General features: G+C 34.5%; 1 protein-coding gene across 1 annotated transcript; it reads left to right on the top strand.

The window, feature by feature from the left end:
* Window positions 1–11,826: 11,826 nt before the first annotated feature.
* LOC133859446 (receptor protein kinase TMK1) lies at window positions 11,827–15,664 on the top strand. Its single transcript, XM_062294854.1, has 2 exons — window positions 11,827–14,821; window positions 14,983–15,664. Exons 1-2 carry the CDS (start codon window positions 12,472–12,474, stop codon window positions 15,510–15,512), a joined length of 2,880 nt encoding a protein of 959 aa, XP_062150838.1. The 5' UTR covers window positions 11,827–12,471; the 3' UTR covers window positions 15,513–15,664.
* Window positions 15,665–16,812: the final 1,148 nt, after the last annotated feature.

Raw genomic sequence — 16,812 nt, 5'->3', positions numbered from 1 at the left:
AAGTCGGTCACATGCAAGTCGCGTGACTTGGGGAGGGTCTCTGTCTTAAACGGTCACGTGACTTGCACATGACCAATTTTCCGTCCAAACGAACGGTCGATTGGACGGAAGGTTGATTTTGCCACACGTTGACAAGTTTGGGGGAGTCATGTACCAATTTTGGTACATTGGGGGGTAAATCGCCACACCGTAGATAAATCAGAGGGGTTAAGTGTAATTATCCCTATTAATTATTTTTGATATATACAAAACAAAACTTTTTATTTTCTTAATTCTTCCATGACAAATTAACTTTGCAAGAATGTGAATACTTCATTTAATCTCACGTGGTTGGCTCAAATGATAAGAATTTTGGTTTTAGTTATCTAAAGTTCAAATCTTCTTAGGCAAAAATATTTTCTTTGAGGCCACGCTCGTTGGTAAAGCTAGTGTTTTATCCGGTCTGTGTAGAGAAAACGTTTTGTATGGGTCAAAAGTTTAATCAACATGAATTGGTAAATGAAGTAGCCCTTAAAAGATATCTTTTTTTTTTTTTCTTTTTTTTTTAAAAAAATAATAATAATAATAATAGGAGGGGGGTGAATACTTCACTTTTGGTGATGGGAGAAAGTAGGGAAGTAGATAGATTTAAGGGAATATGTACGTAGGGTGGGAAGATAAGGTTGTTTTTTAATCTTCTTTTTCCTCTTTAATCAGAGTGGACTTTTAAAGGGGAGGGGGGGAAGGGTTGGAACTAACCTTTTGATCTTTGAATCTTTTGACAACTTTTTTGGGTACTTCATCTTTTCAAAATTCGTTTTCATTGTATACCTCGACACCCGAAAAGAATGTCCTGTTACTACAGTAGAATATGTTTTTAGATTTTACAATTTTTGCTCTAATTTTTGTAAATTCAATTAGCAGTTATATGGTATATATATATAAGTGTTAAGTGATACAATATGATTAACAAAACTAAGCAATAAATGTTGAAAAATAAATTTAATTATTTAGTGTTAACGAGATAACGTGGTACGTATCACGTGAACTATTTCATCAATTTATAAGAGATTTATAATAAAAATTAATCATAATACCCCTAAGGCCCTACTAATATTTTAATATACCACCTAAACAGAATGCCCGTTAATGTACCACTATTAGACTTCGGAGTACTAATTTCTCACAATGACCATTAAGTCTATATAAAAAGTGAGACGAAATAAGAGTAAACTGATAATTAAAATTTGAATTCAAGATTTTGATTCTAATACTATATTAAATTATCAATTATTCTAAAAATTTAAGTTAATAATAAAAATTTAATTGATATTTTAACAAATTAAAATTTTAAAATTGATGCATGCCAAACATACAAATAAGTGTAAAAGGAGAGAATAAGAGATAATAACTGGAAATTTCTTATTCCACCCTTTTGAAGTCCCACTTCAGAGAAGAATCTATCTGCACTCGGCCCTCTGGGAATTCGAATGGGTCCCCTTTTACACCACATTTGGACCCACCAAAGCGGTGTGATCCATATAGCTTTTGCAAAAGGTAAAATATGATTGAAATGCGTAAAAAAAAATAAATAAATAAATATCTGCCACGGGGCAAATTGCCAAACAATGGCAAGAAAATAGCTGTCAAGGTGACATAATTTTTTATTTTATTTGTTATAAAAAAAATTAAAAATTATAAAAAAAAAAAAAAAAAAAAGCGTTAAATATGTGGCGTTAATTATTTGCAATATTTGAAAATAATTGGACAAATGTCATACTCGAAATTTCATAATTATGTTTTAAGTCTTGTATGGGGTGGACAAATTATGAAGCGGTTGCACAAGTATGAAAAAGAGGTTGATTCCTATCCTCTCCTAAATATTTTTAAAAAAAATTAATCATTTTATCTGTAAAACTCTACAAATTTAATGGTTAATTTTTTATTTTTAGAAAAAAGATGTATAAGAAATATACAAAATATGTAAAAAAAATCATTTACCAGTATGCATGAAAAGTGTTATATAATCGCATATTAGGAGGAAAGCTTTGATCAATCATTTTATGCTGACATAGTATGAGCTAGTAGCCTTTAATTTTATTTTATTTTTCCTTTTTAACAAAGACGGATCCAAAGACTACTAACCATGCCATATCAATATAGTGTGATTGTAGTGTAATTGTAATGTGAAGAATAAACGTTTTTCTTTTAGAATAATGTTATTGTTCATACACATTTATCACATAAATTTTACATTAGTTGATGTCGCGTGCATGTTTTAGGTAGCTTCAAATGTATATCAATCACTTGCAAAATAAAAAATAAAAAAATTTAAAACACGTCGCGTCAATTAATATAAAATGCATACGATAAATGGGTGTAAAAAATAACATTACTCTTGGCCAAACAACTCCATAAACGACTCTTTTTATTTATTTATTTTTGTTGTGAACTTCATGATAATCATATGCATTTTTTTTTATTAGTTACTGTTATGCATTGTTGAGTTACCGTGATCAACAAATTTACTGAGCACTCCGTAGCCAAATTGATTGGAGGGATTTTTTTTTTTTTTTTTTTAACAAGACTAATTAGTCACCAATTAATAAGATGTTGAGATATGATGGAAACCCCATTATTCTCTGCTTTCTCTTTATAATGAAAAAGAAGTATGTGGCTTAAAGCTGGCATTTGAGTAATTCTAAGTGAGGAGTGGCATTTCGTGAAGGGAGTTGTCTCTCTCCCTCCCCCTCTTTATGGACAGAGAGACAGCGAGACGAGAGGGGCATTGGTGGTGGGTCGTGCATTTGTCACCATCTTCATCCAATAAAACCTTTTCAACTCAATTTGCATAACCTTTTTCTTCGGGTTTAAATTAGTTAAACTTAATTAGGGACACAGGTCTCCATCCCCAGAAACTTCCAAGAGTTTTCCTTTATATGCATGTGGGGTGCATGTGTCAGCATTTGGTTGTTCCTATTCTATGCCTCAATGTGCTCGATCTTCAAAACCCTAGCATATATATATATATATATAGGCATATAACCACCCAAACCCTACAAATTCATTAAGAAAGAAATATTGAAGATATATATATATAGAAGGGCTTCCCTAACATGCACGACTTGCAACAGCTCATCCAGGCTTTGGTTTAATTAATAGTATATAACATAGGACCTCAAAACTACAACCTTAGTGGTCGTACAAATTTTTCTCTCATTTCTTAAAGTTGAAGCATGCATGAGATTCAAACCATTTGTAGGCAATGGTGATTCTTGGATTTGAATTCTTTTTTAGATCTTCAAGAAGTACATCTGGGAATGCCCTTGATGAGTGCTCGACCACCACTCAAACGGTGGTCCAATCCACGAGATGATTAGTCATAGAATCATTCGCTCGAACCATACTTACAACCAAAAATAACAATATATCTAGTCATTTCTCCGCTAACTTCTCATCCGTTACGTCATATGAATATTAAAAAAGAAATTCAAAACCAAAAATTATACATGAGGATTGCTACACAAATTTTCACCCTCACATTCTTTAACGTAATTTTGATCAAAATTTAATACCAATTCATATCGAATCCAATAGCAATATACTTGACTAAAGAGGGTGATAATTAGTGCGGGTAAATTTATTAGGGATTCAAAAATATACCTAGTGATTAGGTGATTAGAAGACTAGCTAAAGCACATGCTCAAAGTAGCTAGTTTTTTAGTTTAAACCTAGAATAATGAGAAAGCATAAAAAGTAATGCGTATCAAACGATGCAATCCCAATTAAATTTGGACACAAAGAAGTAGGCTGGTAGCCTAGACCCAGTCATGTAAGAAGTAGATATATAGGTTAGGTTATTCTTTTAATTATAATTATTTTTATTTAATTAAAAAAGGTGTGCACATCCTACCAATGCAAAATGGACATGTCATAGAATCCACGGGAGGTTGAGCCTGTCGGATGGAATTGTGCACGTAAAGAAAGTGAATAGTTAAAGGGAAAAAAACAAAAGGAACAGTAGTCTTATCTAGGGAAGGGGAAAAAGAAAGGACTACTGTATGCATCTATTATGAACAAATTCCATTAATTCCTATGCTGTTTCGAACTGATCTATCACAGAACATGCACGTGAGCCAGTGACACACTTTGTTCTAGTCTCTGCAGTTGCCGACACTTCCACGTTCGCGCCGCTCAATGTGCTTCCCGAGGCACGCCGGTGGGCCTTCGTCCCAAACTCCGTTACCAACTTTAACTGGTCCCCAACCCAACTCACACGTTTCGATTACCTCCGCCCTCTTCTATCAGTAACCTCTCAACCTTATCCTTTCCATTTTTACGACCATTCATATATATTTATGTTTCTTTTATCAAAATTGTTTGGCTACTACAAATTTTATGTCAAATTTTTCATTTCATCATTAAATCTTAATCTAATGAAAATTCGTAACAAAACCCAAAACCCATCATTGTCTCTTTGTCCCATACCACACTAGCCATTTATGTTATTAGAGTGACCGACGAGAGCTCGTAGGGTTCAAGAGGTGAACGTGATTACTCCAATAATTCAAATAATGATGAGATTACTCCTAAGAGTGTGGCAGTGGTGTCACCCCCTCCAATGATATAACGAAGGGTGACTAACTATTTTAAAGAATAATTTGATCACTCAAGAGATGAACTGTCATGCTTATTTTTAAAGAAATTGTATTAAAAGTTGTGTAATACCTTTAGCAACATTTTAAATCACCATTTAGAGGAATATGTACGTTCACAATTTACAAATTCATTAAAGTTGGTTTAAGTGGGTTTTGTTCAACATTTTCTTTATATCGTATGTTCAGTGCTTACTAGCTAGTAGCTAGTAGTTAGTACTATATAATAACTGTCGAATGATGATTATAGTCTCTTATTATATAACTAGTTAAATGTACATTCTTCCATGCACTATATTGGTGGCTCTTTAACATATTCTCAAGCTTAATTAATTGCTTTATCATATATATACATAGTTAATTACTATAAACATTTGGCATAAATAGTGCAGATTAGTTAGGTCCGGCCACTTTAGAGTGGTATATGCCAAACTTTGTTAGCATATCGATCCATGCATGCTTTTCCAGTTATCAAATTATTTATCGGCATAAAATAATAATTTAACAATTATTTATTGGTATAGTACTCACACTTAGCTTCTTTTCTATTTTGATCGAACCCTTTCAAGTCTGATTGAGCTTTTCCAGCTGTTGGTGAAGCAAAGGTGGTCGAAAGGTAAAAACATTAAGAAAAAGGTGTGAGAATGAACAGATATTATTCAATGAATGAGAAAATGGGACTCCTATATATTGTTTTTAAGGAACATGCAGCAATGCCATTCGATCAATTGAATTTCCAAGAGATGAATTGGTATTCCAATTAGGGTTTGTTCCTTTGTAATTAATTTCTCCTTTTAATCCTCATGCATGTGGTTTGCCTTCTCACATTTCGCTTTCTAGATATATATATAGTGGATGCTAGGGTTTGTAGATTCTAGTGCTTGATTGTGTCATTGTTTTTTAAGGATGATTATTTGTTTTCCATGTGGTGATGTGATGCTAGCTAGGTTTGGTTGTCTTCTTGCTTTTTGTTAGGAGCTACCATTTGCTTGTATTTTTCTTTCTTGATAATTGAGTATCATTTATCCGGAAAAAAAAAAAAAAAAACAAGCAATTTATGAAATAAATAAAACATTATAATTTTATATTCATATACATAATTTAAAAAATCAAAAATCAAAACTTTGTGCATGTCTTCTTTTAAATCAAAACTTTATGTCTTCATTTGCCATGTCACTAATAAATTTAATTTAAATATATATATTTTAAATTAAATTGACTTTAAAATTTTCAATTCATTCTCTCTCAATTACACTAAAATATTAAAAAGAAAAACATAGAAAATTTTCAATTTTGAAGAGAACATCCTAATTAATACGTTCTTATTGTCTCTAAGGATTAGCTCAATCGGTTGGGGACCACGCCTCAAGAAGCGGAAATTATTAGTTCAAATTCCCCTCTTGTGTGGACATGTAAAAAATAAAATAAAAAAAAATAAAAAGGTTCTCATTAGAATAATGGAACGTACAACTAATTAACTTTCAAATTTCCTCCTCTTTTTTTTTTTTTTTGTTAGTTATCATCTATTAATTGTAATGACGTGTCATGCTCAGTGCTCACCTCAAAAAACAAAGGCCCAAGCTTTATGGCTTCTGCTAATAAAAGCAAGCTTCTTAAGCAGTGCAGGAGCCCAGCTCTTTAGTGCTTTCAAATACCCTTCAAGACAAACAAGCCGTATGGGTCCAACTAAACAAAAGCCCAAATGATGGAACTCAAAAGATCATCACGGTCATCAAGATACAAACATAATTCATTTTAATATAATAATAAATTTCAATACATTATGGGGCTTAGAGTAGAAAGTCTAGATAGTATATATATATATATATATTTTTTTTTTAAAAAAAAAAATTCATATAATAATATAATAAATTTTTACATTAAATTTATCAATACTTTTTTTTTAAAAAAAAAAATAATAATAAAAAAAAGATTTAATCCATTTTTCTACTGCTCTCTCTCTTTAAAATCCTAAGTTTAGAGAATAAAATTACTTTTTGCTTCCCTATTTAAAAACACTCTACAATAGATTCCTTTAATTTTTCCCTAAACCATTAAAATATTGTTTTTTTACTTTCACTTTATTTATTTATTTTTCTTTCATTTTAAGATAGGTGAGATGAGAGAGAATCAAGTTTATGATTATAATAATCATTGGGAATGCTTAGGAAACCTGCAAGGAATCTGTTGCATGTGATTTTTTGTGATTTTTTTTTTACATTTTTCCTATATTTAGGCAAGGAAAGCACTTATAGGGTATCTGCTACTAATAATCTTACAATACACTTCACAATGAATGGACGTACATAAATCCAAAATATATATATATATAAAGTTTAGGACAATAAAATTTGGTATTAGGTGAAAAAGATTTTAAAGGAAATAAAGCTGTAGATAAAATGGAACATTAGGTGAGTTAGGTTAACTTTCTGAAAGCGATATTTTAAGGGTATATTTTATTTTAAGTGTTTTATGTTTTTATTTCAATTTTTTTTTTTTTTTTTTTTTTTGGGTAAGAAAATTTCATGAAGAGAAAAATGTGAATGGCAACCATCCGCTAACCAGCTAAACAATCAAAGAGAGAGAGAGAGAGAGAGAGAGGTGGGTACTTGCCATTATATAAGGGAAAAGATGGAAGGGCAGAAGTAAGTGAGAATGTACTCAAAATAAACTCTAACTACGGCCTAATATGCCACATGATAGGTGCTGTGAACTTTCTGAGCCTTCCAAGAGAAAGAGGACGGGATAATAAAAACAGAATAAAAAATTAAATCATCAAACTTCCAATGTAGAACCTGGGAGGGGTTTTGCATAGCCAAAGCCCAAAACCATGTCAAGGACAAGGAGTCTCCTTCCAAAATTTGAAAAAGTTTTTATGTGATAGAAAGTTGGTTGCAAAGTATTTTTGGTGGGGTACTTCTTTCTTACAAAAATATATTTAACTTAACAAAAAGCAATATTTTCATAACATGGAACGTAACTGATATGATCATTTGTACAACTATTTAACTTATTATAGCAATTTTAAGTCCTACGTATAACGAATTAAATTGTTACTCATCCATATTCATGTTGGGTCGTCTTACGTTTCTCTCAACCTCAAAAGCTAGCTCATGAGGTGAGTGCTTTCTCTCACACTCATAAACTGATCATCCAGCCCCTTCCACAACCGATGTGGGATAATCTTAACAATCTCCCCCTTACACATCGCGCATTGGGTCGGAGCAGAGACAACTCGTTTCTCCCTTGGATTGTTGGGCCTGAGACTTGTTGGTAAATTGGGCTTTAATACCAGTGTTGGGTGGTCTTGGGCATCTCTTAACCCCAAAAGCTAGTTCATGAAGGGAAACTTTCTCCCACACATCCAACCCTTTCCATAACCGATGTGGGATAATTCTAACAATCTCCTCCTCACACATCGGGCATTGGGTCGGAGCAGGAACAACCCGTTTCCCCCGTGGACTGTTGGCCTTGAGAATTGTTGATAAACTAGGCTTTGATACTAGTGTTAAGTGGTCTTAGGCCTCTCTCAACCCCAAAAATTAGCTCATGAGATAATATTTTCTTTCACACTTATAAACTGACCATCCAACCCCTTCTACAACCAATGTAGAATAACCCCAACAATTTACATATTTCCTACCTTTAATAGGGTTCTTACTTTTTCTATCGACCTTTATGAAGTTTGGTGGATCCAAATATTCATTAATTTCTTATTCCAATTGTTAGCAATTCGAACAACAAATATAAAAGAGTCTTTATAGGGCTCACTGTCTGAACAGGTTGGCGGTCAACTCAAGACCTACTCGAACAAATAAATTTCATAAATCTTATATTTATAATTACCAAAATTATTAATTCCTATTATGTTATGTTTAAAAGCTAGTAGTAGTTAGGATAACAAATTTCTATGCTGGAAAGTTGTCTGGTAGTTGAAAAAAGTAGTTCGTGATGCCCCACAATTATAGGGTAGTATACTTTCTTTTGTTACTAAAGAACAAAGGATTCAGTGTACCAGCTCATGGACTTGCGACAATGAGTTTGCCTCTTGGGAAAAAATATTTGGAAAGCAGAGCATTTTTCAAACATTCAAGTCATTCATATGATCACCCAACAAACCTAGCAGTAAGGATGTTCAATTAGGCCAGCGGTGTAACCAGAATTTTGGTGTGGGAAGATGGTTCTTTTTCTTTTTTTTTTTTTTTTTTATCTTTTTTATCTTTTTTATCTTTTTTTTTTTAATTAGGGAGACGGACTTAAATAAATACAAAAGCCCTTAAATACGTATCTCTCTCTCTATATGTGTGCTTTCTAAGTATACATAAAATAAAAAAGTATAGAAGACTTAAATTCAATCTCATGGCATCACAAACATACAATAGTTTAAACAACTAATAAAATAAATTAAACATGATTTATAGGGTCTAATAAAAACGATATCTTTGAGTGTGGACTCTTTCTTCTAACAATCTCCCGAAGCACCAAACAACAACAATGTTAAAAATTGAGTCAAACAATAGTGCAATAATAAATTATTAAACTATTTAACTTGTGATGGCAAAACAAATACTGTGAACTTAAATGATTGCAGAATAACCACTTAAAAAATAATTACTTAAAGTCCCAAACCAAAATGAGTTTTTGGTTAGGAGAACTAGAATATGGATGAAAACTAAATAAATTGGGGTATTTTAAGTTTTTTATTTTTATTTTTTTTATGTTAGAAGAGGGGGCAAAATTAAAAAAATAAAAAATAAATAAATTAAAGGGGGACACAAATATTATTTTGGGGAGACAAAAGTATAATTTTGAAGGGAAAAATTTATAGATATTACTTTGACAAATTTTAAAAATTTTGGGGGACACTCGTACCACAACCTAAGAGCTCGTTTGGCAAATTGGATTTCTGTTTTTGTTTTTAAAATTGTTTTCGAAAACTTCGAAAACAAAAATAGAAAATTGTTTTCTGTTGTTTTTTTGTTAAAAAAGTGTTTGGCAAATTGTTTTTAAAAATAGTTTTCAAAAACAAAAAATAATGTTTGAAGTGTTTGGACAATTATTTTCAAAACAATTTCTTCCTTAAGAAAGAAAAATAGACTATAAGCCATAAGGGTAAGTCTGACTCAATAGGCCAATAAATAAAATAAAACAAGGGAAAAAAAAAAAAAAAAATCAACTCCATAAACATTATGGACACATATCAATTCACAAATTTGATTTGACCAAAAAAAAATGATGAGGATACATTCATAAAACGAAAATGTAGATTCAGATCAAACAAAATTAAAATTGCTTGGAGAAATCTCAACAAAAAAATTTTAAAATTAATTTTTATAGGAGTTACGAAGAGCCACAAGTACCATCAATTTTTATCAAGACAGAAAAAAGCCATTAAATATAAGATAGATTTTGCAGCTAGGTCATTAAGAATAACCTTAGTATAGGGCCTATGGGCCTTCATGTACCCTTTTCATTTTTATTTTTTAATTTCTTTTAAACAGCCCAACCTCTCTTTGAGGCATTCTGTCAAACACCTTAGCCTCAAGATCCTCTCCTCTCTTTCCCTCGTAGTACCAAAAAAAAGAAAAAATCCTGTCCTCTTCTTCCTATGGGAGAGAATAGGAGAAAGAAAGAAAGAATGAACGAGCATGTAACAGGTGAAAATGAACGAGTAGTTGGGGAAATGAATGCGGGAAGGGAAGGAGATGTACCAGGTGGAAATGAAGAAGGATTTGAAGAGCTTGCTATGCAGTTCTCATGAATCGAACCACCGTCCTAGTGCACTGTGCTTGTTACTGTGCACTTAAACTGAAAGCGCATTTAGCTTGTTTTCGTTATCGTAGATAAAACATGTTTTCGAAAACAGGTCTAAACTGTTCTCAGATTTCGTATTTCACTTGTTTCTGTTTTCACGCATTTCGTGTTTTAAAACAAGTACCCAAACGCAAGGCTACAGTGACAAAACCGGTTTCGCTGTTTTGGAAACAGAAAATCTGTTTCCAAAACAGCAACCAAACAGGCTCTAAGTCTTGGGTCCACCCTTGAACTAGACTGTTAAAAAATGTCCTCATTCACTATTTGCCCGTTCACATAGATTATAAGCGAATTTTTAACCCCTAATCTTAAGTGGGCATATATCATATCTGCAAGCGTATGAGTGGAATACCTTATGTATAAAAGAATATTTTGTCTTATAAAATGTCGTTTAAGGATTTAATCCCTAAACGATGTCGTTTAACGCCTTATCTAAAGGCAATTGAAGTCAATTATTTTTTTCTTTTTTTTTTTCGAGAATATAATTCAATCGAATTGTATTTTGTAGTTTCTTCTCAATTTACTTGTATTATGCAAAGTTTATAAACATATAATTTTCTTTAGATTATAATTCAGTTTATAAATTCTTGCATTGCCTAATGTTTATAATTCAATTTGTATTTTCATATTACAATTTAAAGTTGTATCTAGTTCAAAAATTGGATTAAACTCATTAAAAAAGCTTCTTCTTTTTATTTTTATTTTTTTAAAAAAAAAGAAGCTTAAATTGCAAAGCGAATATCACCGGCAATTAGTACAAAAAAAAAAAAAAACGTTCGTCTATGTGCGGTTATGAGCAGATCCGCCTGCCGTGAACGGGCTGATGGTGACTAAAATCTGTCATCCGCGTAGCGTGAATACAAATGATAATTAGGAATATTATGAGTCTATTATATGGTGCAATTTACACCCTACCTTGCAGCAGCCTAGCTACGTGCCGAGGCCCTGTGGCACAAACGAGTCATGACAGCACCTTGCTGCCTTATCCCAACTTTCCCAAGCACATCTCAGAACAGATCAGAACTTTGGTGATAGCGCGTTGCTAGTTGCTACTACCTTTCGGCAGCTTTTCAAGCTGTTTTTCCAACCCACGGCATGCCTCCCTTTTGCCATTATATTATTGATCATTAAATTAGATGCGCTGAAAGTCAATTACAGATCATATGATCTACTACTCTATAATTTCAAAATAATTTCTTGGATTTTATGAATGCTTTAAAATAGACGAGTATTTTGACCCAAAAATAAAATAAAATAAAATAATGTTATCAAATAGACAAATAATAAAATTAGTATGTATAAAACTCATGAAAGGATCGGCTTTGTCCATTTTTCTTAAGTATATATGTATAAAACTCAGTGGCCGTAAGTCTAGAGGCTAGAGCAGAGAAGCCATGGAGTAATAAAGAAATAAAAACTGCAAAATTCCAGCAAAGAGAGGCAATAATATCTTCAAACAAAAGGAAGGCCATGTGCAATTTGCTCAGTCGACAAAGGCCATGTGCCATTTCAACGCCTGTGACGCCCAGCAGAAGCAAGTTTCCCTGTATGAGAGAGCCCTGTGTGGGAGGGAACACGTACCAAAATCAAATGCCAAAAAAAATAACTGGAATACCGAAAGTCGACTTGGCCACCATTCGAAGACAACAGCTACAACACATCTCTCAGAAAAAAGAACTTTCAAGGACAACATGGATTTGTAGGAATCCAAATCCAAACCCCACCCGCATCATCTTCCAGCCTTTCACCACTGTTTTGACAGCCATAGCTTTTAGACCCGTGGCCCCCACATCCCATGTGCATGCTCTCAATTTCACTCTGCTCGAGAGAGACCAACCCCAGGTCCCCAACCTCCCTCTCTCTCTCTCTCTCTCTCTCTCAATTTCCCAGAGCTTCAGCTTTCCAACTCCCCAGATTCCCTGAATCAACCAACCTCTCTCTTATCTGTTTATCCAGTTCTTATGCAGTTTTAAGCTATGCATTGAAATCCTTAAAACCCATCTCTCTCTCTCTCTCTCTCTGAATGAAGATGATGAAGAAGACTTATCTTGGATACAAGCTTGTGGCCGTTTTTCTTGCTGGGTTATCTTCACTTTTCCTCTGTGCAAGCTCTCAAGCAAACCCAACTGATGACACTTTGGTAATGCTAGCTCTCAAGAAGAGCCTCAGCCCACCGGAGTCTCTCGGGTGGTCCAACGACTCAGACCCCTGCAACTGGAAGCACGTGATCTGCTCAGGCGACAAACGGGTCACCCGGATCCAAATCGGGCACCAAGAACTCCAAGGTACACTTCCTCCAACACTCTCAACCCTCACCCAACTCCAGCGCTTAGAGCTTCAGTACAACAACATCTCTGGCCCTCTACCTAGCCTAAACGGCCTAAGCTCGTTGGAAGTGCTTATGCTTAGTAACAACCAGTTTAGTTTCATTCCTAGTGATTTCTTTGCTGGCATGTCTTCGCTTCTATCCTTTGAGATCGATAATAACCCACTTTCGGGTTGGCAAATCCCCGAAAGTCTCCGAAACGCTACGGCGCTTCAGAACTTCTCGGCGAATTCGGCCAATATTACCGGGATTATACCGGAATTTATCAGCGCCGATGCGTTCCTGGGTCTGACTAATTTGCACTTGTCTTTCAATTACCTCGAAGGTGGGTTACCTAAGAGCCTTGCTCACTCGCAAATTGAGTCCTTCTGGGTTAATGGGCAGAGAAGCGAGAGTAAGCTTAGTGGCACCATTGATGTTGTCCAGAACATGACTTCCTTGAAAGAGGTTTGGTTGCATTCGAATGCGTTTTCGGGTCCGTTGCCAGATATTTCGGGCTTGAAAGACTTGCAGAGCTTGAGTTTGAGGGATAACGGGTTTACCGGCCCTGTGCCAATATCGTTGGTGAATCTCAAATCGCTGAAGATTGTGAATTTGACAAACAATTTCCTTCAAGGACCAATGCCGGTGTTTTCGAGTGAGGTGGCAGTAGACATGTCTAATGACTCGAATAGCTTTTGTTTGCCCACTCCTGGTGCGTGTGATTCTAGAGTCGATACATTGCTTTTGATTGTGAAATCAATGGGTTACCCGCAAAGGTTCGCAGAGCAATGGAAGGGGAACGATCCGTGTGTAGATTGGGTTGGGATCTCTTGTAGCAATCGGAATATAACTGTTATAAATTTTCAGAAGATGGGTCTCACGGGCTCAATTTCTCCTGAGTTTGCTTCGCTTAAATCGTTGCAAAGACTAGTTCTTGCTGATAACAATCTCATCGGTTCGATTCCGGAGGAGCTTACTACTCTGCCTGCACTCGTTGAGCTAGATGTTTCAAGCAATCAGCTTTATGGGAAAATTCCTGCTTTTAAGAGTAATGTGATGGTGAATACTAATGGTAACCAGGATATAGGAAAGGATAAGAGTAGTTCTTCATCTCAAGGTGCACCATCACAGAATTCGACGATTCCATCTACAAGAACAGGTTCTGGAGATGGTGGCAGTTCTGGACACGGTAACAAGAAGAAATCTTCGACATTAATAGGAGTAATTGTATTTTCGGTAGTCGGAGCTGTCTTTGTGATTTTCTTGATTGGTTTGTTGGTTTTCTGTCTGAATAAGATGAAGCAAAAACGTTTTAGCAGAGTACAGAGCCCCAATGCAATGGTGATTCATCCTCACCATTCTGGATCCGATAATGAGAGTGTGAAGATCACAGTTGCAGGCTCAAGTGTTAGTGTTGGTGCAATCAGTGAGACCCAAACTGTTCCTAGCAGCGAGCCTGGCGATATACAAATGGTTGAAGCAGGAAATATGGTGATATCTATACAAGTCCTGAGGAGCGTGACTAATGAATTCAGCAAAGAAAATATATTGGGACAAGGAGGTTTTGGGACAGTCTACAAAGGCGAATTGCACGACGGTACAAAAATTGCAGTAAAGAGAATGGAGTCTGGGGTAATAGCTGGGAAGGGATCGACAGAATTTAAGTCTGAGATTGCTGTTTTGACTAAGGTCCGGCACCGGCATCTTGTTGCCCTTCTCGGGTACTGCTTGGATGGGAATGAGAAGCTTCTTGTGTATGAATACATGCCTCAAGGAACACTCAGTACGCATCTCTTCAACTGGGCAGAAGAAGGATTGAAACCACTGGAATGGACCAGAAGGTTGACCATTGCCTTAGATGTGGCCAGGGGTGTTGAGTATCTCCATGGTTTGGCCCATCAAAGCTTTATACATAGGGACTTAAAGCCTTCAAACATTCTTCTTGGAGATGATATGAGAGCTAAGGTCGCTGATTTTGGCCTTGTGCGTCTTGCTCCAGAGGGGAAAGGCTCAATTGAAACAAGAATTGCTGGAACTTTTGGATATTTGGCGCCAGAATATGCAGGTTCTTCATCTTCTACTTCTGTGCCCGTTATTAATTGTCTACATTCTTTTTGGCATTAGACTTACTCAAGCATGCATTTCATCTTCTTGGATGTTCCTTAGTTTACTCAAACATCTCCCTCCAATATAAAAATTGTGTCTTTTTTTTTTTTGTGATTACAGTTACTGGCAGAGTGACAACCAAAGTGGACATATTTAGTTTCGGTGTGATTTTGATGGAGCTTATCACAGGGAGAAGAGCACTTGACGAGACTCAACCTGAGGAGAGCATGCACCTTGTAACATGGTTCAAAAGAATGCACATCAACAAAGACTTTTTCCGCAAGGCAATTGACCCGACAATCGACCTCAATGAGGAAACACTTGCCAGTGTCAGCACTGTCGCCGAGTTGGCCGGACATTGCTGTGCAAGGGAACCGTATCAAAGACCCGACATGGGTCACGCCGTCAACGTGCTTTCTTCTCTAGTGGAGCTCTGGAAGCCAAGTGACCAAAATCCGGAAGACATATATGGCATTGACCTTGAAATGTCACTGCCTCAAGCACTAAAGAAGTGGCAGGCTTATGAAGGTAGAAGCAACATGGAGTCTTCTTCCTCTTCGCTCCTTCCAAGCTTAGACAACACTCAGACCAGCATACCAACACGCCCTTATGGATTTGCCGAGTCTTTTACATCTGCAGATGGGAGATGAAAAATGGTTGTATATGATGTTGATGTGGTGTATTTTTTTTATTTTTATTTTTATATTCATTCCATGTGTTTCTTCCTTGCTGTTTTTTGTGTAAACTTTGTTGACCTTTTGATGTTTTATCTCATCCCACTGTCACATATTTTTCTTGGAAACCTAGTCTGGGTATTCATCACTTGTTTAGAACTTCAATGAAAAACCCTAAAAAAAAACGACCTTTAAATTTTGCTCTCTTTTTTTATAAAGATTTTAGAATTAAATATGCATTATTGAAAAAATCATAACACATTGATAGCAGCTGAAGATGCTGCTAAAAAAAAAAATATCACAATTGAAGAAAAAAGATTGAAATTGACATCGTTTTAGAAACTTATCATATGCCATGATTTGTAATGATAGCATCATTTAATTGATCATATGCCATGATTTCTCCAATTGTAATTGATGGAATGTATATACCTTGAAATTTGGAAGGACCAACATATGGTGAGAGCCGTTTAGGATTTCCATGGCTAATAATGTGGACAATGAAAATTTTGATATGATTTGTAATTATGTCAGTGGGACAGTGGTATCTCATATGTCATAAGTGCCCAAAATTTGGGCATCCCGTACAATACGGCAGGGTATTGTACGGATATTAAAAACACACTTCATTAAATTATACTGTTCACTTATCTTTCTTTCTTTTCTTTTCTTTTCTTTCTTTTTTTTTTTTTTTTTTTAATAAATAATAAAAAATTATTGTTCATCTCACGCATATTACGACAAACACAAACCAAAATAGAGAATAAATAACTCTTAAACCGGCTCTGCTTTCCAATCACATGACAAACCGCTTGAAGAAAGAATAAAAGGTCGAATTTCTTTTTATTTTGGCCACCAGTCGATTTTTGTCTTTTATTGTCTTTTTTTAAAAAAAAAATTATTTTTCTTATATATATATATATATATATATATATATATATATATATATATATATATATATATATATATTTTTTTTTTTTTTCTATTTTACAACATTGTATATTTATCTTCCTTGTTATTTTTGTTTTATGGCATATTATAAATGCAGCTAAAGATATGTACAGTTAATTTTAGTTTATAGTATTTCTTATTGCTTTGCAAATATTTATCATTGACAAATACGACTGTTAAATATATGACAGTTAGAAAAATGACCATTCAAAAATTATTGTATCAGAAAAATGACAGATTTAATAAAACGACTGTTAGAAAATAACCGTTTGAGAAAAAATGAACGTTGAAAAATTTGCATTAGAAAAATGACTGTTTTAACAAA

Source organism: Alnus glutinosa, chromosome 2 (genome assembly GCF_958979055.1).
Source record: "Alnus glutinosa chromosome 2, dhAlnGlut1.1, whole genome shotgun sequence".
Lineage (NCBI taxonomy): Eukaryota > Viridiplantae > Streptophyta > Magnoliopsida > Fagales > Betulaceae > Alnus > Alnus glutinosa.
This window is presented reverse-complemented; position numbering and strand designations above follow the sequence as displayed.

Bases quoted from the DNA above. Each gene is read 5' to 3' on its own strand.
- LOC133859446 (XM_062294854.1), top strand. From the start codon at position 12,472: ATGAAGATGATGAAGAAGACTTATCTTGGATACAAGCTTGTGGCCGTT. The intron at 14,822-14,982 runs GTTCTTCATCTT...TTGTGATTACAG, and splicing joins TTTGGCGCCAGAATATGCAG to TTACTGGCAGAGTGACAACC.